Raw genomic sequence first — 25,093 nt, 5'->3', positions numbered from 1 at the left:
CCCCACCGCCTGGATCCATGCCTGACGGCGTCTGTCGAATACACACACCAGTATGGTGGCTTGATTGGACGAGGGAGGCTGGACTGACAGACGTTGACGGACTGAGGACAGTTGGAAAACTCGATACTGATAATATCTCAGCTGGTACAATTGTGGCACAGATCTCTTTTTTATGTAGCACATATCTAAGGATGGAAGAGGGGGAAATGAGGCTGATGCCCCAAAAGGGGCGAAAAGATTTTTGAAAGAAAAGTGGTTAGGCTACGTGTAGTTTGGGTCCGCACGTATTTCATGTCTCTTCAAAAAGCGTGAATGTAAAATGCCCCTAAATGTAGCGTTAACCCTCAGAAAGAAACAAAAAAATTACATGAAGCATTTCCTCATTTTGGGCCTCCCTCCAAACATGTCCCCGAAAACTTGTTCTGGACCCGTCCTTGTGTTAAGCCACACCCACCTTTTTTCAAATTCCCGTACAACTTTGTGAGGAAAAAAAGTCACATTCACGCTCGCATTCCAAGCATGACTTCAAGTTTTGTGTCCTGTTCTTTTGATGTTTAAATTTAGTGTTAATGTTTAAATTCAGTGAATGAGAAACAATCCAGGAGTTGACATCAATGAATATTTGGTGTCTTGATTTCTGCTTCCTAATGTGTCCATCTCTAGAATGGTTTCATTTGAGGATTGCTCTCTCTGAGTGCTTGAAATTAATGGTTCAGTGTTTCGCCGGCAAACATCATAACATTTCAGTCCTTTGGATTTTTCGATGAAGTTTTGGATCACGTTTTAGGTTTATAATACCCCTTCCTATTATGAAGAGCCTGACACGTGGTTGTTTCTTTTTAACAAGTGATATCTACACCAAGTGGTTTACTCAAGTTCCCGGGTTTAATTGAATGTTTTGGATTGCTAGTTTATGGTCTGACCCTGATACATGACATTCGTCAACGTAAAGTAGGTGCAGGAACGCGCAGTACAACCGCCGAGTCCGCCTGCGGCTCGGTCCAAAATCACATGTACCGATATCACCTGTGTTCAGGTTCGATCAGCGACGATTTGTTAACCTCGGGCCGATTTTGCCTCATGCATAGGTTAGCAGTCAAAACACGATTATTGTTGACAATGTGCCGTTGATTGAACTTGCCTTGTCCGGTTCTAAACTACACTACTGGTGGTTTAGACCTGCTCTAACACAATTGTATTCCTGACCTATTAAATAGTATTGATATACTTGTTACAACTTTCAGTAGCAACACCTAAAAGAGGCGGTGTTTCGGAATTATCCCGATGTACCGTTCTTGCAAGTAATTATCGTTGCTATACTAGAACATAACTTTCACGCAGAATTTGCATATTTTTAATACCCAAGCTTGTAGGCCAAAAGGTTTACTTTCCCCATTGAATGTACTTGACCAGGTCGATTTGCTCAGGGGTGTGATTTAGAAATGCTCAGAACAGCAAAAGCCTTTTCTGGATTGAATTGTCTTTACTGACTAAGTATTAAAACACAGAACAGGCGAAACCTGAGGAGAGGAAACTGTCGGGCTGTGAGAAAGTTTTAAAAAAAACCAGCATTTTCGGGTCAAATTCAATTGAAAATTTTCATGTACTTTAATGAAATTCATACAATACATAAAGAAGCTTCTAAATGGTCTTCATTTATTTATTTATTTCTGATTTTTATAGAAGCTAAATATTTATCACAGAACACTGAGTTTGCAAGAAAACATGATGACTTTTTTCAAGAAAATGAGAAATAAAACGACACATTTAGCCTGTTTTGAGAACAGTTTATTTTTGTCGGACGAACCATTAGCAACTGTAAACATGCAATGATTCTCTTGTCTTTGCCTAAAAACATTCCACACATTCGAAGAGAAAAAAATTGTACAGCAGGAAATCCAATCAAAGATGGTGTGCAAATTAATGGAAGACGGCTAACTAGTTCACGGGAGGCACGTTGCCTCCTCTGCGGAAGCCCACGCCCCCTTTTGAAATTTACAATAAACATATCAAATGTAAAAGACTCAGTTGATTTTCTTTCAGTGCTCTTCTGAAATCCACCCCAGTTGCAGCAGTGGTATATAATTAGACAAATCAACTCATGTACAAGAGGCCCGATGGATGTAGACGCACTGTTTAAGTTCTTTGAAAAGTCACTTTACATTAATGTCGAAGCAATTCCACCTAATGAAAATTAAGATAGGAAGCGTATAAAACTACTATTCAAATTTACAACAAAATGAGCAAAACTAAGTCATAATGTTCTTTTGGTCGCTGAAAATGTTTTTGCTTTCACACACACACCCACACACATAAAGCACAATCAAAAAAAACCCTAACAAACAAATAATGAAAGCTGCGTTGGTTCATTGGATGCATCAATATTAGAGATAACAGACAATGTTATTAAGACCACATTGAGTTTGGGGGGCTGAGTTTCAATTTCAAAAACTGATATGTCAAATTTGAATTCATGCCTTCAAAAAAATCGCAGACTATGGTTCATGGGAGAAAACATCAGCTTTTGGCTTTTCTCAGCTTTGTCAAATTATCTTGTCATTAGCTTTGTTTTGTAGATGCTAACGCATGCACACTTAATTAACGGCCACGTGACACAGTAGACCATAGCGAGGCACAGTTTATACCTTACGATACAGCTTCACTACAGATCCCTCGACGACAATCAGCCTCCCGTCCCGCGTGAAGTCCACCTCCCTCGGGTAGTTCAAACCCCTGACCACGCAACCTCGGTGCCTGCCGCCAGGCCCGAATTCATGCACCTGACCATGGCGCTCGGAAGCCTTGGGGTCACTGATGTAGAACGGAATGAAGAGGGAACCGTCGGGCCCGAAGCAGCCTCCCCAAGGAGAGACCATGTTGGAAGGGTCGATGCTCTTGGAAGCAATGGAGAACAGAGTGTCACCGGTGGCTACGCTCAAGATGTCCACCCGCTTGGAAGAGTGATTGGAAACCATGATGCGGCCATTGTTATCCACTGCGAGATATACCGGCTGGTTGGCCACCTTGAAACTTCTCACGACCTGACAGTCAACAATGATGTAGATCAACTTTTCCTGTACGTCACCTAGGTAAACGGTACCCCCGGCGTCCACAGCTAGGCTCCAGGGGTTCTTGGCCGGCGTGAGGATGTAGTTGAGGTAGCCGCCGTTCCGGTCGTACACGTCAACGTTGCTAGTTTTGCCGACAATGAGGCATCTCCCGTCTGGGAGGAACACCACGTCGCGGTCCCCGCGTTCGGGCTTTCCGCTTGCCTTGCCAGTCATGCTGAGCTTGTATGTGCCGTCGGTGTTGTATACGGTGGTCCGGTTGTTCCGCTGCTCTGCGATGGCCATGTCCCCGTCGGGGCTCAGAGCGACACCACGTGCGCAGTTGAACTCGCCGACACGCGAGCCAAACTTGCCGAATTTTAAGTCCAGGCACCACTGCTCGTCCTCCAATAGATCTCCCAAATGCAAGTTGAATGCGGGGGTCTTCTCCGGGCTAAACTTCAAGAACCCAAGGTTATCGATCACTTCGATGCTCGGCAGTGGGTGATATTGCAATCGATCCTGACCGGCTTTAATCTTCCGGTGCAACGCCAAGATAGTCGCGTCGTCTTTATCCTCAATATCGCCCATTATTTTTGGCACGACGTCTCTGACTTCGTCCAGGACTCCCTGCATCTCCGCCAGGAGCCTCTTGATTTCTGCCTGCCTATTGCCGGCGATAAACTCCACTTGAAACAAGAGCTGTTGCTGCTTTTTACGCACGTCAGCGATCATCGCCTCAGTAGCTTTCTCGATGTTTTCCCTCGCCCTCGTGACCGCAACAGAGATGTCCACCCCTCTCTCTTCCACGACCTGCATGGTTTGTTCGTACTTCTCTCGTTCTCTCTCGAACAGGCCCACCAGTTCCCTGATTCGCGCTCTGGGCCCGCCGGCGACATTGTCAATGTCGGATACGGTGTGCTTCGGAGGATTGTGGCTGACGACGGTGCACTGCCGACACACCGGGAGCTTGCACTCCACGCAATAGAGCAGAAGCACCTGGCCTGGATGGGCTAGGCAGGCTGTGCCCGGTGGCCGCACCGTTTTGGGCGGGGGCAAAGGCGAAGGCTCGATGGCTTCTTGTCCTACCTCGACACTATTGGGATTCAGGCTGGCCACAGCGTCGGCCATGCCTCGTGCAAGGATGTTAGGCTTGAGGGCGGCAATCCCTGCAGACGGTACGGCCGTGTGCTGCTGACACAGGGGACATTTGATGAACTGTTGAGATAAACCAAAAAGCGGTATTAAAAAAATAAAATTAAGTAAAATACAAGTTTAGTAACCCATCCGTATTTTTCGACAAATAATGTAGCATTCAGGCTCTTCTCTTCAAGCGAGTAAAGATGATAGCAATATTTAAAATAACTAAACTATCAAACAATTGGATTATGTGATGGACTTGTCCTGGGAGGTAACCAATTCTAAAAAGTAGTAATTTGTCTAAAGAAACCCTAACATTTTCGCATCTCGACTGTCATTTGAGGAATTTCTCTTGACAAAATAGTTTTTCTGCAAGCACGTCTCTTTTTGTCGTTTCTCTCCCCAAAACATCTCTAGAATCGTGATTTAGAAAGGAGAAATAACATTCATTTCAAACTTGGGATTCGATTACTCGAATTAAATGAAGGAAAATTAACTTTACATATTTGGGGGGAAAGCGATTTGAAAAATATCGGAACCTGTATTCACTAGATCCTAGAATCCCTCTGCCTTAGTTTCTCTCACAAGTAAAACGTTTAAAACTGTCCCTGAATCATAAATCCACAATGTGAACTTCCCCTGGGAACATTTTTCTTACAACGTGTTACTTTCCTCCTAGAGGCCGGTTCATACTTCAGGTGAATGCGACGTTACGAAAATTTGCAGAAATATTGTCTCAGTCGGTTCACTGTAATTCAACCTAAACTGAACGCTAATTTCTCTTTTCGACAGGAAAGCAAAATCCGGCTTCAAGGTTAGAACCTGCTTGTCTGATTCATTCAGACAGAGCAGAAGGACTAGCATTCAGGCATAGAAGTAAAGTCCCGGGGGATGGGAGTATATACTTCCTCCCCTTTTCCGGGGGAGGGACGGCTATTAAATCATTCCCCACTTTTCCATCAACCGAAACACGTTCATAGCACTCAAAAGGGGAAAACAATTATAAGACTATCATATTTTCCGTGTAAGGCTCTGCAGTATAAGCGTAATACATACATATTTACATCTGTATCATGAACAGCCCCCCTCCGCTTTTAAGTCACCTCCAACCATCCCCCCCCCGTTTCCGGCACAAATTCATATCACTGCATGGGGGAGGGCGGAATTTGTGACGTCAGGTACCTTCTTGTTTGACTCGACCAATCTGCGAATGCACAGCGCACAGAATGTGTGTGAGCAGTCCAGTATCCTGGGATCCCGAAGAATCTCCATGCAGACGCCACACTCTAACTCCCGCGCCAACGGTTCGATAGCAAAGGCCGCCATGGCAGTCGAGTTACAACTCGGCGAAATCTCTTCAAAATGGGATACGAAAAAAAAACTCAATTTGAGTTGAATTGGCAAACGTTAGTAGTTTAGGAGACTGTGAGACCCCCTTTTCCAGCTGTGCTGTGTTGACATTGAATTGATTCGGCTGCTGGTAGAAACTGGATTTGGCAGTCGTTGGATAAGGTCTCAGACTGCGCTCTGTGCTTTATATTCTGCACGAGAACAAGTTAAAAATAAACATGACAGCTCTCACGTGGGTATTAATAAGAATTGTGGAAAATTACGCAGTTGAATCCAAAATGTATCCCTCCATAAGTGACAAAGTACATCCATATAATCCAAATGTACATAATTTACAACTGGAATTATCGGTATGATCAAAGGTTAAGGAGGAGCCTGTGGGTGATTACTGAGGTCACTGATTATTGTCACGAGTCGCGTCCAATACTGTCAGTATAAGACAGATTTTACATTTTTAAAAATCCATTTCGAATTTAATTCTTTCAGCATAATAATAACATGTACAATGAACTGGTGGCTGAAAAGAAGACCCCCCCCCATCCCCCATCTAATGGGGGTATTGTGGGTTATTTCAGTTTGAAAGTAGCAACCCATAAGGCTGCTGAACCGAGAAATAGAGGTGTAATTGGTTTCTTCTATGAAGGGCCGGGGCACGCTTCTCATCTCGGCGAGTCCAAAATGGTGCTCTCAAATTTTCAAAGTCACTGTCACACCGGCCCCCATTTCCTAGATCGTTCCCTCGCCGCTGGTAACATATACAACCAACGTCCCAACCATAACAGAAACAACATCATGTCAAATGATATTGGTGGCAATTTAGTTCATACTTTACTTGGGGAAAGGATGCATCTGGATTTGAAGGCTGTGCTCGGTACTTAAGCTTTGTCGCATAAATTGAACAAGTATGAACAAGTCTGTAGGAAAAAGTCAAAATCATTTCTTGTTCCACTATATACTCTTATTCTTATTTATGCAAATCCTCAAATTACGTTTGTTATTTGTTACATGTTTCTGAGTAACTAATTTCAGTTTTGGAGAAATGGTGTACGCAGTGGCTCCAACCTCTTCCCCCTGTACGCATGGTGTACGCAGTGGCTCCAACCTCTTCCCCCTGTACGCATGGTGTACGCAGTGGCTCCAACCTCTTCCCCCTGTACGCATGGTGTACGCAGTGGCTCCAACCTCTTCCCCCTGTACGCATGGTGTACGCAGTGGCTCCAACCTCTTCCCCCTGTACGCATGGTGTACGCAGTGGCCCCAACCTCTTCCCCCTGTACGCATGGTGTACGCAGTGGCTCCAACCTCTTCCCCCTGTACGCATGGTGTACGCAGTGGCCCCAACCACCTCCCCCTGTACGCATGGTGTACGCAGTGGCTCCAACCTCTTCCCCTGTACGCATGGTGTACGCAGTGGCTCCAACCTCTTCCCCCTGTACGCATGGTGTACGCAGTGGCTCCAACCTCTTCCCCCTGTACGCATGGTGTACGCAGTGGCTCCAACCTCTTCCCCCTGTACGCATGGTGTACGCAGTGGCTCCAACCTCTTCCCCCTGTACGCATGGTGTACGCAGTGGCCCCAACCTCTTCCCCCTGTACGCATGGTGTACGCAGTGGCTCCAACCTCTTCCCCCTGTACGCATGGTGTACGCAGTGGCTCCAACCTCTTCCCCCTGTACGCATGGTGTACGCAGTGGCTCCAACCTCTTCCCCCTGTACGCATGGTGTACGCAGTGGCTCCAACCTCTTCCCCTGTATGCATGGTGTACGCAGTGGCTCCAACCTCTTCCCCCTGTACGCATGGTGTACGCAGTGGCTCCAACCTCTTCCCCTGTAGGCATGGTGTACGCAGTGGCTCCAACCTCTTCCCCTGTACGCATGGTGTACGCAGTGGCTCCAACCTCTTCCCCCTGTACGCATGGTGTACGCAGTGGCTCCAACCTCTTCCCCTGTACGCATGGTGTACGCAGTGGCTCCAACCTCTTCCCCTGTAGGCATGGTGTACGCAGTGGCTCCAACCTCTTCCCCCTGTACGCATGGTGTACGCAGTGGCCCCAATCACCTCCCCCTGTACGCATACGCATTCCACATATTCTTTTGCCTTCTCAGGGTACCTTGCCTTAGCATCGAGTGTCAAAGTACATGGTACATTTACTGTACGTAGTACTGTCATTCGCACGTAGAAAGTTCCAAATTCTTAAATAAATGAAAAAATAATAACGGGATACTGTATCAATATTTCTTTATTGTTGGCCCTGGAATATATTTCGGCAACTTAAAAAAAGATGTTGAATAAAAGTAGAAAAATAATCCCTGCGCCACCTTTCCTATACATGTAGAGAGCACTGTAACTAACTTGTATAAGCAATTATATTTTAACGATCTGAATTTGCGACTTCTTATATAAAGGTCAGCTACAATCAATTTCGTTTAATGTTAACCCTCAAAGAGCACCTTTCTGTCTCAGTTAACCTTACTTTCAACTTTGTTTCAAGATTTTCAAGGGGTGTTTAATTGCCCTTTTGTGTTCATGCTACGAGCATTTCCATATTCATGGCACAACTGGGATGCTACCACGGGAGAAAGCCTCAGTGCAAGATAGTATTGATAGGAAGAAGCGCACTGATGTATTCACAATAATATTTTACACTACTGCAAATATGACAACAGATCCATATTTTAAAAATTAATAATAACATGACAGGAAAAGGTCTCACTTTTCAACTACATCTTTATAGAGAAGGAATTTACTGTAAAGAGGCACCGTTCACAGGACAGGTCAAGGTGACTGAAGAACTTCACCACAGATCAGATCCACCATTTAACATGTTATTTATTAGCAGAACTGTTGGGGTCCTGGTTCAACCTTCTGCTGTCATTTTGTGCAAGTAAAGAAAACGCCCCCCCCCCAAAAAAAAGGGAGAAAAATGGCATGTCGTTCAAATAATTTTATGAAGGAGTTTGTGTGTGTAGGCGTGTGTCCAGACTTGGTCCGGGAACTTGCCCCATTGAAAAATACTAAGGAGAAGCTGTCAGTGAGAAATTTAAATGTTGACGACCATTGTTTCTGTGCATGTGTACTTTTGCTACGTGATGCACTATTGTAGTGTTTTAGTCACTCAGTATTTACACAGAAACATTTTGTGTGGTAAGGTTACATTAATGGTTTTGTTATCTCCTTAATATGGACAGCGAAAAAAGCAACTTCTTTGAAAAGGCCAAATGGTTAAGGTCGCGGTTTTCAGATCGTCAGTCGGTGGGTTCGGATCCCAGTGCTAGCTTTTATTTTCCCAACGCTTTATGTCAGTCAGTAGCTATAAGAGACGCTAAATTCACCCCATCAATTACCAACAGTACCTTAGCCGACCGGGTAAGCTCTTCTGCTGGGACTGTCCGCGAAGTCCAGGTGAGCGCCTAAGTACAGGTTCGAGACGTATGGCCGACTCGGCGGCCAGGGCTTAGAGGCTTGTCTCGTTTCCTCCCTTGCATGGCCGCTCGATCCTTTTGGATTAAATGGATGGACAGGGAGGAAGTGTGGTGGGCCGGGAACCCCGAGAACCCAGAAGAGTCCTATATGGAAGCCGGTAACTGTGATTCGTAGCGAATTTCAGGAGTCCGTGCGCCTGAATGCTTGGTCAACACCGCATAACTTTTGGATTTTTCCCTCACCACATTTTTTTTCAAGTCCCTGGGCGCAGAACCCACAAGGCAATTATCCAGGTTTGAATACAGTAATTTAAAGGATTGATGCTGATCTATTTCATTTGTAATCTTAATTTTCTGCATTTTCGACAATAAAAGTGATCCCAACGGTGTTCGGGTTTCATTTCTTCTAAGTGATCTCAATGTAAAAGAAGTAACGTGATTGTTTGTGGTTCAGAAAAGATCCAGGGGTGGCACATTCGGGAAGAATAAAGTAATCACGTACATATAACGGACAGCTTTGTTTTTGATAGTACTGGCACTCAAGTTGAGAAACCACTCGGAAGTATCTTTTCTCAGACGTGTAATTTTCTTTTTGAGGAATCGTTATTTTATTCTAAAACATATAATTGTGGATGAAATTCCCTTTTTTGAAGTTAGCACCATGTTGTATCTTGAGCAAATGTCATCTCCATGTTCACGCCTGATGGATTGGGAAACAACCACTGGCAACAACTTTTGACCAATTCAAATATTTTGACTGGTGGGTGTAATATGGCATTACAAGACAGGAGAGTGATGGGCTGCTTGCCCACATTCTGAAACTCAAACTCTGATTAATGGTCCAGCGTAGAGTCTGAGTTTCAAAACATGAGTACTGTACTGCACCCTCCCAGTCAAGAGAAAAACCTGTGTGCGAATTTCGAATCAATAGTTGGCCAAACCTAACCCTAATCAACAGAAAGTAACCGTAGTTTCCAGTCACAAGCGATAATTTCCAGCAGTTAAAAAAGTTGGAAATTCACAGATGTTAGCCTAATAGCCAAACTACACGTCTGCACTATCAGCCCTACTCAAGGTCATAGGCCCATAACCTGGATGAGAAACAACCTCTTCAAATTGTTCACCTGAAATCGAATTTGGAACCTCGTTTCCCTCTGTTTTACACGTTTTGGGGGAAACTGTAAAAACTGGGGTTTACTAAAGGATGCAGGTAAGTAAAAAGGCCAAAAACTGCCTGAGCTGGCTAAATCACAATAATTTGAATGCACCATGATTCTTTACGAAATAGAGCATTTTGTGGCCCATGAACTTAAGATTTGTAGAGAAGAGAAATTTAGGCGGGCAAAGAGAATACCGGCTTGCGTCTGAGTGAGATTTGGAAGAAATCGGTGCCTGAAAACGATATAGTAATTTTCGAGAAGTGTAGGCATCGATATTTCAAAATGGCAAGATGCATGCTTCAAGACTACATTTTAGGGGTGACTTTCCATGGAAATAAATATCTTCAGAAGTCTTCGGTTAATGAATGGAAATTTCAAAAGAAAATGGAAAATCATAAAGTGGGCTTTAATTTGTCTCAAACGCCCGAGAAACGCGTACTTCTTCTGATTTTTGGAACTTGAGTTCATGTATTATCAATGTTGGCTATAGCAGTTTATTTGCTTGCCTGCAACCATCGATCACCGTTAAACTGAAACGCCGCCCTCTTTTGGCGTGTAGCTTTTTTATTGGAGGCAACAGGTGCTTGAGTCACGTGACTCACTTGTTATAAATTTCACTGGTTCCCTTCCCGTGCGGCCACGTTCAAATACCTAAGTGTACCAGCGATCACCATTTGGTGTACAGCAACGACCGACGCCGTCAGGCGGAGCTACGGTGAATCACCTAAATGAGCAGCCAATTGTGCATACCGATTGTAAACATTCGATCTTCGTTACTTAAATACTTTGGACTTTAAACTCTGACTGAGAGGAAACAGCTTCAAAGGTATTTATTGTTTAAAACAATTTAATTAATAAGTTGTCTTCTGATGTTGTTGCTGTTCCTGTGTTATAAATAATGCATTATTATTTAAAGTAATGTGCTAGGCCCACGAGAACGCAAAGGACGAGCTACTCACATGAGTGAGTGGAGCGTATAAAGTAGTATATACGTACATCTTTTTCGAATTTTGGACTGGATCGGTGTAGCCCCACGCGTAGGGCTGTGGATGGCTCTCTTTTGAAATCTGTCTCATCTTTCGCCATCACAGCCCAACTTCAAGGCACGACTTTAATGTCTGAAATCCAAACTGCAGGATTGTCACAAACTTTGAATCCTAACTACATGCCTACATTTAATAGTATCTTCGGAAATGAGAATGCCTTGACAAGTTTTCTTACATCAACATATTCCTCAGAGTTTGGACTTTTACATGAGCACCCTAAAGCTTTCTCAAACGGAATGTTTTCCGATATACTGCACCTTGAACAATCTGGCCTGTGTTATTTATATGCTGATCATGAGCATCGCCATTGTGAAAAACAAAACAGCGCTTCATGCGCTGGAAGTCAAGGCACCTGACAGGTGCCGTAGATTCATAATTCATATTGTGACGCTGACAGTATTGCTTAGTAATAAGTTGTGCGCGCACTTTGCTAGTGTACAGTTCGCCCACAGCATGGGTGTGGAGCATGGTATGAACATGCATGTTAACGGTCATACCAATTACCGTCAGCACACCGTCAACACGCAACGGACCGTTACACACCGTGAACACAGCGTCAACACAGCCCCAACACCACCAAACCACATTAAAAAAACAAAAGAAGCAGTATTCAACAGTATAGACAAGTGTTTGCCGAAAGGATATTTTGGCTAAAAATCAACGGGTTAAACTCTGGCAAATTGCCGTTTTAATTTTGCCGAAATCACCTCCCTCTCATCAGCTCAGAAATCGGCAGCCATGTTGCCTCTTGGGCAGCTGGGACCATACCATTGCGCTACAGGGGTGGTAATATTATGTGATGAAGAAATTTAGTACAGTCGGATCATCCACAAAATGTATAGATTTCATCATGGGAAATGATCGTAGTTAAACATAAAAATAAACAAATTATTTGAAATTTACAAAATTCTACTCACAACATGATCCAAGCAATGCACAAACCATCTTTAGCTGCCGGTTTGTACCCTCTGTTGTTTATGGCATTACCTGCATACCCACACCTAAATGGTACAGTCCAAGCTCCATGAGAAGGCAAGATGGCTGCAGATCGCTACGCTGCTAGAGATAATTCCGGTTCCATGGTTCTAGTAAACGACAATCAATACTGTAACTCTATGTGCAGTTCATGAGCAGTGCGTGTGGTTTAAACTGGAGTGACGTCACACTTTTGAACCGGATACAAACCGTACAGTGCTGGAAATACATGTAGGCTTACTTGCTTCCTAATAAAAGCCAAAGGCCAACTGTTGTGGCTTCAGTGATATTTCGGACTTCAAGAATCTGTCAAAATCCGACCGTTTTTGCTCCACACACGCACAACCCTTAAACTTTTTGAGGCCTCCTCCCATTCAAATACATACATGTACGTGTGCCTAGATTTTGCTGACAGTGCAATAACTCAATGGAGGAACATGGTCTTCTAATGAAACATGCAGGAGTGGCCTATATGTAGTCAGGACACAAGACATGCCAACCATGAAACAGTCGTTGGTAGCACTCCTAAACTTCAGTTGCATTAATGCACTCAATTTTACATTATTATCACTATAATAGCTTGTCTAGGAGTATCTCCAGCCACAATTTAGCAAGATTTAGAGACCAGCAGTACTTTTGTCCTCTAAAATTTTAAATGAATAATTTACTTTTTGAATGGTTGTAAGATTTCTGATGCTATTTATTTGAATCTGCTTGAAACAAAGCCTCTATAATGCATTTTTTCTCATTTACAACAAAAGATAATTCTCCCTTCGTTTTCATGAATATTCAAATTCGGAAAACAATATTTGAATACTCGATACTCGATTGAATATGGATCGGGATATTCGGCACAGCCATACATGTATGGATGTGGAATGAAAACGGTAGAAATTTGACAGATTTTGATGTCCAAAATAGCACTGAAACCCCAACAGTTGGCCTTTGGGAAGCCATGTATTATTGATGAGCATTTGGAATTTTTGAAAACCGTTGTCACTCCACTATATGTACATGTAGTGTCACAGAGCGTTAGCATGACCGATTCAGTACAAAATTAGAAAAAGAGGAATACTAACGCTCCGCTCAGTAGAGCCAAGGACCTATGTACATGCACCCCTAGAATTGTCCAAGTAACTGGGACTCTACAGATGGCCTTTTTTGATATTCGAACATGTTCAGGTAAAAGTAGGGTGTAAGCACAGGTATAGGCTTTCCATCCCATTATTCAAAATAGCTGGTACCCTGAAGCAAAATCCTCTAATTTCACCTCCAAAGTGGTCCCTAAACTGTCTAATACGCTCAGCTTAGTATCAAGTGAGAATCAGAGATTTGTGGAGTCCAAGTTACTCGGACTACCCCCAGAACCATGGGTCTGACGTCTGGCGCCCCACTCCTACGTTGTCCCACGTGGGAGCGGTGCAGGTGTTGGAGCCCATGGTTCTGGGGATACCCAAGGCCATATGTTGTAAGAGAAGGAGGGTGAATATGATAGAAGTTGACCTCATATTGGTAAGAGATCCATATACATGTACCTGTAGACCTATGTACATGTACATGCACCTGTAGGCCTATGAGCAGCACTGATTTTCCCTTAAAATTTTATGACAGCCATCAGAAAGTGATAACATACATGTACCTGTCCTAAAAAGAGAAGGCTCCATTGTGATAATTATATCAAAGCTGCACTTTATATCCTATTTATATGGCAAGGTGTGACTTTGAGGCAAACAGATTTTCAAGTAATCCAGTTTTGAGTTGAGAGTTTGCTACATGGGTAATTTGGCCATTCCAAATTTTTTTTCCTACTGATTGACGTTGGATAAATGCAAGAACTGCTACTTCCAGTGAGTCAGACTCTCTCCTTTTTTAAAAGTTATTTACAGTATTTTTACTTGTGTTACCCCATTATTTAACAGAAACTGAATAAGGACACATGCACTGCCATGCGTGATCACAACAGCCACAAGTCACGGAAATTGGGGGGAGTAATACATGCAAAATAAATCCGCTGTTTAGAATATATAGATTATATGCACATAAAAAATCAACCATATTTGGGAAGTTTTGGGGGATTAGTTCAGGTGGTCATTGGGGATGGGGTATGAAAAAATCATAAAAACGTGGATGAAAATGGAAAGTCAAGTGGAAGATTGGGATCCATCATACATCTACCCTCTCTCATGTCTCCAATTTTGACTTTCTGGGAAAGTACCGGTACAGTACACTAAGGGACATCCATGTGCATTGTACACGTATTCATGAAGGCCCACTTTTAGGAATGCCACCAAGAATGATCCATATCACATACCACATCCAACAAATGGCATGCCTCACAGAGGAGGAAGCACAGATACAATACTATCATTGGCCATTTGCCAACATTTAACAAGTACCTTTTTAGTGGTTGGCAAAGGGAAGGTAGGGGTTATAGAGCACAAAGGAAAGCCAAAGAACCCCCACCTAGATGAATAATTGAGCAGGATTAATAGGCTGCTGTAAAGCTGACAAGATTAAAGGATTTTCCACAGCTCTGATCTTTGGAATTATATTGATTCTTTGTATAAAAGGTTTGAAGAGTGCAGGGATTAGTGAGCAAAGTGTCACTTGTAGTATTGTGACAATAAAACACATCGACTGATTGTTGGAAAAACTAGGAAAATATGTTTTTGGCCAAGCACTTGTGGATCGATACAAGTACAGTACTTTAATAGTTCCAGTGCATCCATGGAGTAGTGTACATGTACATGTTTCATACACATACCCCGGTATATACATGGTACATGTACATGTACCATGTCTTCTCAGTATGAATGTCTCTTAACTTCATCAGTTCATTGTCATTTTTTAAATTATCGTAAATCCCAACCCAAGTGTTCACTTCTCTTTGTTTTTTTTTTTCTGAACATTAGCACTTACATGTATGTGTTTTTGCATGAGGGTTTGGTCTAGAGTTAAAGTTTAACCAGGACTCTGCATACATGTACATGGACATCTACTGTACCAACTTTTTTAACATTTGGCAGTTTGGTGGTAATCTCCAAGATCTTTCAACACTTGTGATGCAAAAGTTTCACGTTTGTCACATGTATTTGATCCTGTTTTTCCCCTTATAACAGTACATTCACATCCCATTGTTGAGGATTGCTGCTTACTATGAACCTGCTAAGCACACTTTACCACATATTTGTGCTTGGAATGCTGCATATTCACGTACTCAGCATGAACAAAGAGTATATCATAATAGCAAGTAATTATTACAATCAATTTACTTACCCAAACATTGTGCTTTTGAATCCCCACAGCAGTGTTTAATACCTCGATACACCAAAACAATTCACTGTGTTAAACAGTATATGTAAGATTCCGCAAGACAGTGTATTGTGTCCATAACGTACACACTAGTAACAGGGACAGAGTACATGTACATGTACATAACAACTGTCTTTGCTTGCATGGAAAGTTTCATAAAGATCTGACATGGGACAGCTGAGTTCCCTCAACCCTCCCCCCATCCCCTCCTCCACTCCCCGCCCCCTCCACCCACCATCAAATGGTCTAAACAAGCCCGACACTTTTAGAATGGAAGCACCAGCACTGTCTATGTTGTAAACTTCAACTGTGACATCTTCCTTTTTTCAGAGCAGTCCACAATGTCAACGTGAGTGGTGCCACACATCACGCCAGGGAGCAATACCAGCATGTTGTGCTCCAAGCAAGCCTCTTAAAGATGCTCGCTCCGTAAAAAGACAAAACATTCAGGGGTCAAGTCCAGGCCTGAGGACGAGCTAAATCTAGCACGTGGACAATATGGATGATTCGGGAGACCAGGACATGTACGTGTCCCAGCTGAAGGAGGTGTTTGACAGCTGCGATGCGGGGGGCCTCGGGATGTTGAACCGGGTGGAGCTGGAGGAGCTGTGCTCCAAACTACAGCTGGAGGACCAGGCAGAGGAACTTCTCAGGTACCTTGTGGGAGACAGCACCAAAACGCTGGTATGTACATGTACTTGCGGGATCTTGGGATGTTAGCCCAAGTTCCTCAGGCAAATAAAAAAAAAATACCATACAGTTATTTCCTACCACGTGGACAAAAACTGGGGGAAAATATTGACTATGATTTGTTAAGGGTTACCTTTTTGTGTATAATTTTAAAAGCCAAAAGCGGAAGATGTAGTTCTCTTACTGGTACTTCTATGGTACCTCTATGCTCCTCTAGTTCTGTATATTAACAAGTGTTGTACCTGTGCTTAGTTTCCCAGCTATGTGTAGTAAGTCTTTAAAATTCGATCAAGTGCAAATAACTGAAGAATTTTTTTCAGTTGGAAAGAAGAAGGCCGTGTTTGTACATACATTAAAACATACATCTGTGTGCATTTGCAGTACAACTTTGTACACATACATGTACATGTATAACAGACCCCTGCTTTGTAACAAAACTATAGAGACTGGTCAGCCAAATCATTATAAAACAAAAAAAGTTGTTATAAACCAAAAGAAAACAAAGCCAAACAATTCAAGAGATCGGGACAGTCTGCATTTACTCTGCACAACAGTATGTGTATGTGCATTTATGTGTTTTGTTACAACAGTGCTCTTTGTATTGAGAGCTGCTGTCCATGCAAATCCATACACCGTGAGGCAAGTGAGGTATTAAAATGATACATATTATGTACATTTATTTAGTGCAGTCGTTTTGAAGGTTGGACAGTATATTGAAACAAAGGACCATCCTAGATCTACATAACAGTTGCCGTCTCTTCATTAGCATGGGTCACACTTTGCTGCTTTTCCTTGGCAGGTGAATTTTGATACTTTCAAGGAGGGCTTTGTGATGGTCCTGTCCAGTGCTGTGGATCTGGATAACATTGAAGGCCTGAGTGATGCAGATGATAATGCCAGTGTGGGAAGCATCAATGAAGGTGGGTCACTGGTGGAGTTTTCTCAAATGTTGCCGAGCGTACAGTGCAGATCAGCCCACTTTAAGCCCAGAGGGGCTCATTTGCAGTTTGATAAGTCACAGGAATGAACACTTTTTCCTGTATGCCGTCAGTATGCTAAATCATTAATAACCCTAACCATCCCAAATCTCCGGGCACTTTTTGAGGATTTTAGAGGATTGAGGCTCCATCACTGATGGCGAAATTGCATTGCTGATTGCAAAGGGTGCATTGTCTCAAGGTTGTTGGTTAGACCTTGCGTTGTTTTGTTCAGCCATACATAAATTCACGCCCACAAATATGTTTGAAATCCCCCATACTGCTCCAGGATACCATTCACACTTCCTGAACATAATCAGAGGAATTACCAAAGAATTTTGAAGGATTGAGGCAGTGGACACCCTTCCACAGAACATATTTGAGAAATATTGGGAGATTTTGGAGAATTGAGGCTGTACCCCATTTTTTCATTGGGGCAGTTTGAGGGTTTTGTAGGGCTGAGGGTGTATCCTGTGAAAAGGGCCCAGGCCTTTAGGGTTAAATTAATTTTTTTCAAATTTGTAAAGGGTTGTTCTGGAACGGAAGTTACCAGCATGATAGTGATAACAAGAAGAATGTTTAGGGACCCATTCCATTATTCAAAGAAAAAAATGAATCTCATCTGACCCACATATTCATCCTCATCAACCACTAGAAATCAGAAAGTTATGAAATTACCGCTGTTCTTTTGTCTGGGTTGTCAGTGGGGAATGAGAGCCAGTGAGTTTGAGAGCCAGTGAGTTTCCATTTTACAGTCTCCAAAATTTGTGCACTGTTTATGTGAAATTTCTCAACAACAAAATTTCCTTTTCCACTCTTGGAGAGGTTAGTCGGTACCCAGTTCGATAATTCAAAACCGGTTCCTAACATTCTTCTCCCTGTTACTTGTGACGTGTTGACTTACTACACTTGATCTCAGCAACTTTTGTCTTTTGCGTTTAAAATTATTTTTCTGTACGCATTGTGTTGAATTTTTTTACAGTGTCTATAGCTGAAGAACTTGAAGTCTCCCCCAAATATGTCAAGGGCAACAAGAAATACGGCCGGCGGTCACGGCCGGACTTCGACCTCAGCTACACGGCCGACTACTCCGACATCGAGACGGACTTCAGCAGTCACTTTGGGGGGAACGACACATCCAGGGGAGGGAAGGAGGAGAGAGGCAGCGAAAGGTCCAGGAGGTCTGACAGGAGCTGGAAAGCCAGCAAGTCACTGTCGTTTGCTGATGACATTAGTGAGGTAGGGTAGGGCGTGCAGAGATTGAATCAAATTGGAAGCTTGTGTAAACCTGTAACTCCGTAGCACATGACACCTTTTCAGAGGCGTACTGACATGTCATTCCAAGGAAATGTGTTCCATATTACATGCTTTTTGTGACATTTTAAGTGCCATTCATGCATACCTAAGAGACAATTGAGCTGTTCCCATTGGTCGAGAGCCATTACTTGGCATTCCTTAATGGTTGATAAAGCACCAGCTGGCTGGTGAAAACAGTCTTCTGATGGCACAGGAAATTTAGACGCCAATGAAATTTGCTCCTTTTCCCTTTACTTGTATTGGTTGAACTTCACAGTCTTCACAGTCTTTGCCGCCCATGCAATGTACACTGTACACTTGCCAATCTCCATATAAGGAGATTGTTAATGACTACTTACATGTACAAGAGGAACATATCATAATATGGCTGGAGAGGTGCTTGCTGAACCAAATAATTGGAAGTGTGTATTTGACTTGTTTGACTCAAAAGATGATATCCCATGCCTTTGGCTGAGGATGGTATCAGCGTCCATTCTCAAATACATTTATTTTTTCCCTTTAACTCTCATTTAGACTAAATTATTTATTTGCTGCGCATTTCCTTGCAAAAATGGAAGTATTCCATTCCCTTAGTCTGTTTAACACTGCACATGTACATGCACACACGATTCGTAACGTGGAAATAAAAGTTTTTTGCACTAGCTATTTTGCCCCGTAAGTTTTGGAAATTAAGTTTGGGAAAATAATGAGTTTGGTAATGGAAGGAGGCATTCCTACATAGAATTGCCCTGGAGCAATGCAGGAACTGAAACCTTTTCCGGCGAGGTCTTACATTACAAGCCCATCTATTGAAACTCCTTCCAGTCTGGAGTTCATCAAAGTCAAGAGTTTGTAAAATTAGACTCGAGTCACTTTTGTCACATTTCTCCAACCCCATCCCACTCATTTTGCAGAGCTTTGATGACAACGGAAATAAAGATAGCGTGTTTGATCATGAAGAAAAGACAGCGGGATCGTCGGCAAGCAAACGAGACATACCCACTATTGTTCACGAGACTTTTGAAGCTGAAGGTTCGTATGTAAAATGAGAGGAAAAACTTTTAATATTTGATTTTGTCCTTTCATCATTGAATATTCATAAAACTGTATGTTCAGTGTTGTGAATATCAGTATGAAGAAAATACTTTAGTGTAAGGGAAAATTCTCCCAAACAAGAAGTACATCTTTGTAAATAGAGAAAAATTGGGAAACTAGAGAGAATGTATTCTGTATGGAAAAGAAAGTGTCCCATCATGCTTCTGGCTCAAAATATCTCACAGGAGACCCCAGTGGCAGTCTGGAATATTACCATATTGGGACGGCCTATTATGTCACAAATCTTGTGCAATCTGTCCAATCACAAGGCTTGTTCTAGCAGCCTGCAATGGATTGTATGGGTGTTTCCATGTTACGGGGTGCTTTTCTTAAATGTTCCAGCATATGGAATAAAACACTTGTGAAAAATTTCAATTGATTACAGACATAAACTAGAGGTTCTAAAACATGTTTGTACCAATGGGATTTAACATTCGTCGTTGCCAACTTGAGATATTTGAAGTTGAATTTGGACAAAAGTAGCTGTACCAGCAGGGAAGGGGCACTCTGCCCATTAATATATGTGGTAATAATCTAGACTGACTAGGCACACAATGCCTGAAATGATCACACAGAATCATTTCATTGTTGAATCAATGATGAAACAAAGTTAAAACGTTTTTGTGTGCCGAATGAGTCAATTGCTAAAAGTAAATTTTGTGATTGTCATGCTGAAGTGGCAAGTTCTTCGGGATTTTGTTTGTGATTGTTAGCTTTTCTTTTTAAATTGCCATTGTGTTAATAGCATTTCTAATTGTGCGTTAATGCCTCAGGATATGGCATTTTCCGTCAACATATTTCGACTAGACCTGTACATGTATGTGCTTGTATACGTTTTAAATTGGTTAAGTTTGTTATTTGCATGTACAGTTCACAAATTGTGCAGGCTAATAAGGCAAGCTGGTATTCCAATGATTCAAGGTCATAGGATGGAATGTACGGTTATTTGAAGTCGGGCCACTTTGAACATGTTAACTGTATTTGAGTTGGAGTACGACTACGCTGGAAAGGGCAGACCTGGCCCGCACATATTGATCATTCCAAATGAACCGTGGCACACTTCGCTTTGTGTGTGTTCTGTCGGAATACCAGATCAGTTTATTATCAGAATATCTCGTATACGATTGCATCTTCTTCACCTGCACCCTCAGGTCAGATGAATGCATCGATGAGTTTGATGGAGGCGGCGCCCACCGAAGCCGACCAGGTGCAGGCCATCTGGGACGAGGTGGGCGTGGGCCAGGACGGATTCCTGGATATCAGGGAGCTGGCTACTGTCTGCCAACACATCGGCATGGAGGATATGGATGAAGAGGTGAGTAGGCAGTGATCCTGACTCAGAGTTGGCAAGAAACCATGCTGTACTGTAGAGCTATATCATAGCAGTAGCTTGCTGTGCAAAGTGAAGCCTGTTGGGCACATCCATGTTCGTGCTTCAAGCTCAAAAGTCAGAATGGTTTTTTTTAACGCTTTTTCATACAAGTGCCTGATCACAGCCAATGCATCAAAACCTGAATAAGGGTGGAGATTAGTCCAAATTTTTTCCTGATTTCAGGAATTTTTATCAGGATATTGCCTGTTTTCATTATTTTCATTATTTAACAATTTGGAAATTGCTGATATGTCAATTAAGATGTTTTGCCGATAAAAGTTGATACAAAACCCCCAAAAGGATATTTTAAGGGATGCTGATAGATGTAACCAAAAACAGATTTATGTACACCATAGACCCTATACTGCTGTAGGGCCCTCAAATCCCCTGGTGATTACCTTGTGGATATGTTATTTTTCTCCAATCTAACCCTGCCTGAATGCTCCGTAAGCAGATGACCATTGCGGTTTGCGCATATGCGCACTGCAGATTACTTTTTTGTCAAAGCTTTTTAGTGCATCGTACCACTGATATCCTTCCTCATGGCTTGAACTGTCTAGAGTGAAATTTCAGAGGTGGAATTATAGTAGGAAGCCAAATCCACTAATGTGGCTCTCCTTTTCTTTTTATGCTTACGGTCGTGATAGGAGTTGAACAATCTCTTCAACAAGCTGGACGTCGACCAGGACGGCAAGGTGGGCTTCCAGGAATTCTTGGAAGGTCTCTTCCGCCACGAGGGTCCGCGACCACCAACCACCCCGCTGCCCAGCGCCCTGTCCACGGCCCAAAAAGCCAAGCTGCGCATGTCCATGATGGGCAGCTCCATGGACGATCCGATCTACCGGACAGCCACTCCATCGTTTCTGCTGGTGCCCGGCACCAAGCTGCTATCCATGCTGGATCCCAACAACACAGGGTGAGTCATCCTGGCCAGCACTTTCTCAGTCAAAGCTTCTTGCGAATGGTATTATTCTGTAACTTGCCCCGGTAACAGTTATATTTTTTAGTGGAAAATACCAACTTGTTAATATGTCCAGAGATCGCACAAGTAATGATGCACGCAAAATGTGCTCAGAAGCCTAGTCCCTGCTCTTGTGCACATTTGTGCTAGATGGCTTTCTCTAGAGATGTTGGATTCATAGTGTCAACCACAGAACTGTGATGATAATGCTATGAGTGCCCCCCAAATTAGGCACCATTTCGAAATTTGTATCGGGTAACTGTCGGACAGAACGGTCCAACCAATACATTTATTATCAGTTGGCTACCCTACTTACACTTTGCATTATTAGCTTCATGCATTGGTAGATTGGTAATAGCCTATTTGCTTGCAAAGGAGCTATAGGATAGCAGGTGCATCTGTGCTTTGGGAAGATTTATTGTGATTTCATGTCTGGCCACCCTACTGAAAATGTCCCCCTATTGAGACCAATCCACTTACCCATTGGACCCAATTCACTTGTAATACCCATTAGATCTAATTCACATACCAATTGGATCAAATTCATTTACCAATTCAATAACGAATTCCCAAACCAATGGCTTTTGCTTGGAATCAATCGGAATCCAATTGGATTCAATTGGTTTGAATAGCAAGTTTGGACCTTTTCTCAGTTGGACCATTTCAAACCAATTGACACCATTTGAATGCCAATTCACAATCCAATTGTAACCAACCGAAGAACCAATTGAAATCATTTCAATACCAATTCAAACCAATTGAGTCCCATTTGAAAAATCCATTTGATGGGGGAAACAAGCTGAAAGCAAACCAATTGGAACCAGTTGCGTCCCATTTGGAATTTTCAGTTGATTGAGGAAAACAAACAGAGAGAAAGCAGACCAATTGGAACCATTTGATTCCCATTTGAAATTCCAATTTTTAGGTGTGGTTTTAATTGGTGTAAAACGTGCATGCATGCATCATGTGCTTGTGTCAGGAGCATACCTATATACAGATATATGTACATGTATGCACCTAGCAAAGTACATTCATAATACACGTACAAATATAGTACATGTACATGCACCGTGCATTGGGCAAAGTTAAAAATTAAAGACTGTTCTTTCTTTTGGTAATCATTAAACATTCCAGTAATCCTGTGTGCTGATCACATGAAGGAATGTTATCCTAAGTTATCATTTTCTCTGTTGGGGCCCACATTTTTCCCTTTTTTCATTACAAGCACTGTGGATTTTCACAATTTTCTTGGCTAAAACACAGGAAGTGTGTTCCTGGTGTACGTTTATGTACATGTGCATGACTGATGTACACGTAGTACGTGCATAATGGAAATGTTCCTCATTATTTGCAACTTGTACGCATTACTGTAGGTATCTGTAATTAAAATCTACATGCAAATACAACACTGAAGCACATGTAGCTTCACCTACCAACCTACATGTACATGTATGTATGCTTTTTAATAGGGGTTTGAATTAACTGCTTGTGTGCAGACAAGCTGCGTGAAAATGTTGACAATCTGCAGTCTCATTTGCATATTAACAAACATTTGCACCACATGTGGTTTCCCATTGACCAGTACAATACAAACATATGTTGTGCAGTGCTTGGATATTGTATTGGAGGCTCAAATGACAGGTGCGCAAGTACAAGTGCATAGATATAATTGAATACATGTATGCATGCATATTTAGCACTGGATATTTTAACCCTTGGCATGGTTTATCAATAAAGTGAGATAAAGTGAGAATCATTGGTTTGCGCTGTGCGTCAAATGGAACGCACATGTACCATTGCATGCATATCATTGATAAGGCTTTAGTAAGTATCACAAAAAATGTTCAAGAAGTACTTCCAGGATTTTCTGCCTTTCCAGCAGAAAAATCCAGCCGCAGCAGCAGAACTGAGGCCGGCAGCTAAAGAGCAAGCAGACGGGTAGGGAACTAGGGATTGTAAGGTGTTTAGCCATGGTGTACATGTACAGTGAAGGTGTGGGTTCGACCATAAAACAGATCTATAGTTTCAGAACTGTAGTTGTGCATGTACATGGGTTTAGAAATTTGTTCCATTTGATGTTTGGTTTTCAGTGGTTTGCATTTTTATTATTCCTGTTGCTTTAGGTATGCCGGTCCAGATGATATTGTTGAGCAGTTTGCCACTCAGGGTGTTCAGAACCCGGTGGAAGTCCTGCAAGTGAGTATGCCAACATTCACAACTCTCTGGTCAGAGATCATTTCTGAAGTTTGCTTAGATTGTCATTTAGATTTTTTTAATGTGCATTTTTCATTATCTCAAGAGTATGGCTTTTTGAGTTCATTTGAGGGATCAAGGTAGACATGGTAGAGGAAAATTACTTGCTTGAAAGTTGATTAAATCTGAAAATCAAAGTGTGATCTGTTTGAATCAAAACTGCCATGTAATCTTACATGGTGAAATTTGAGTAGAGTCTCCATTTGTTGTTTGCAGCAGTCCGCTTTGACAGAGTTCATTGTAGTGCGACCAGACTTGGGTGCTTTTTTTCTGCTGTGTACACGTATATCAAAGGCATACAAATTAGAATTGGAACACATAATGTATCAGCATGCGACAATATCTTATGATTTTGCTTTAGTTGAAATTCTATTTTCACAAACGATTTTTTTCACAAACATAGACAGTTGAGAAGTTGCCTGTCAAGTTAAATTTAATTGACGTTCTGTTTCTTCAAAAACATAGAGAACTGAGAAACATTAAAAGCGCATGTTCAAACAACTTTTTCTGTACTTTTATGTACCATTTTAGAATTTAGATATTGACACCGCGTCAGGTAAGGTGAGTCTGTCAGACCTGTCAACTGCCCTGGAGCACGTGCTAATGACAACAGGTGACACCAATGGAATATATCAAGCTGCACTGACATCGTACCAGGCGGAACTCACACACCTCAAGTAAGATTGAGTTTCAGAAATGGAACAAAAGCAAAAATGTTACCTTTGCCTGTGAAGCCTGGACAGAGAACATGTTTTGGTGCTCTCCAATTCCATTCACGTCTTAGAAGTTGTTCTATCCGCTTGGAAGGGAATAGAGGTCTAGATGAATGGATCAATAACAAAGTCAAACACAGGTTTATGATTTTGGAATTCATATTTAAACTCCACAGGCACACTCATGAAGTGTATAAAATACACAAAAGCTCTCCAGTGAAGTGATCTATTCCATTTCATGTTTGAGAAAGTGATGCATAATGTTAGACCCACACGTCAAAAA

The 25,093-nt window shown here is 42.3% G+C and overlaps 2 protein-coding genes across 4 annotated transcripts in view; one reads left to right on the top strand and one right to left on the bottom strand.

Annotated features, from left to right (window-relative positions):
• Positions 1-1,589: 1,589 nt before the first annotated feature.
• Positions 1,590-7,612, bottom strand: LOC110981428 (uncharacterized). The gene is made up of 3 exons (XM_087141046.1): positions 6,600-7,612; positions 5,370-5,542; positions 1,590-4,265 (listed from the first exon to the last, which is right to left on the bottom strand). Exons 1-3 carry the CDS (start codon positions 7,570-7,572, stop codon positions 2,640-2,642), a joined length of 2,772 nt encoding a protein of 923 aa, XP_086997172.1. The 5' UTR covers positions 7,573-7,612; the 3' UTR covers positions 1,590-2,639.
• A 3,187-nt stretch (positions 7,613-10,799) lies between these two features.
• Positions 10,800-25,093, top strand: part of LOC110981426 (uncharacterized) — a 32,099-nt gene continuing 17,805 nt past the window's right edge. For 2 of the 3 annotated variants that reach the window (XM_022238997.2, XM_022238995.2), the window contains exons 1-9: positions 10,800-10,946; positions 15,784-16,137; positions 16,943-17,063; positions 18,103-18,359; positions 19,331-19,448; positions 20,663-20,826; positions 21,531-21,799; positions 23,968-24,040; positions 24,629-24,774. In XM_022238997.2, coding sequence (XP_022094689.2) covers positions 15,952-16,137; positions 16,943-17,063; positions 18,103-18,359; positions 19,331-19,448; positions 20,663-20,826; positions 21,531-21,799; positions 23,968-24,040; positions 24,629-24,774 — 1,334 coding nt within the window. In that variant the 5' untranslated portion in view covers positions 10,800-10,946; positions 15,784-15,951. The remainder of the gene's footprint in view (positions 10,947-15,783; positions 16,138-16,942; positions 17,064-18,102; positions 18,360-19,330; positions 19,449-20,662; positions 20,827-21,530; positions 21,800-23,967; positions 24,041-24,628; positions 24,775-25,093) is intronic. The other variant, XM_022238996.2, reaches the window with a different exon arrangement.

Source organism: Acanthaster planci, linkage group LG01 (genome assembly GCF_054643075.1).
Source record: "Acanthaster planci isolate LZ-2023a linkage group LG01, COTS_SCS, whole genome shotgun sequence".
NCBI classification, from domain to species: Eukaryota; Metazoa; Echinodermata; class Asteroidea; order Valvatida; family Acanthasteridae; genus Acanthaster; species Acanthaster planci.
This window is presented reverse-complemented; position numbering and strand designations above follow the sequence as displayed.

Bases quoted from the DNA above. Each gene is read 5' to 3' on its own strand.
- LOC110981428 (XM_087141046.1), bottom strand. From the start codon at position 7,572: ATGCGTACAGGGGGAAGAGGTTGGAGCCACTGCGTACACCATGCCTAC. The intron at 5,543-6,599 runs GTTGGAGCCACT...CCCATTTTGAAG, and splicing joins CATGCGTACAGGGGGAAGAG to AGATTTCGCCGAGTTGTAAC. The intron at 4,266-5,369 runs GTACCTGACGTC...TTATCTCAACAG, and splicing joins TGGTCGAGTCAAACAAGAAG to TTCATCAAATGTCCCCTGTG.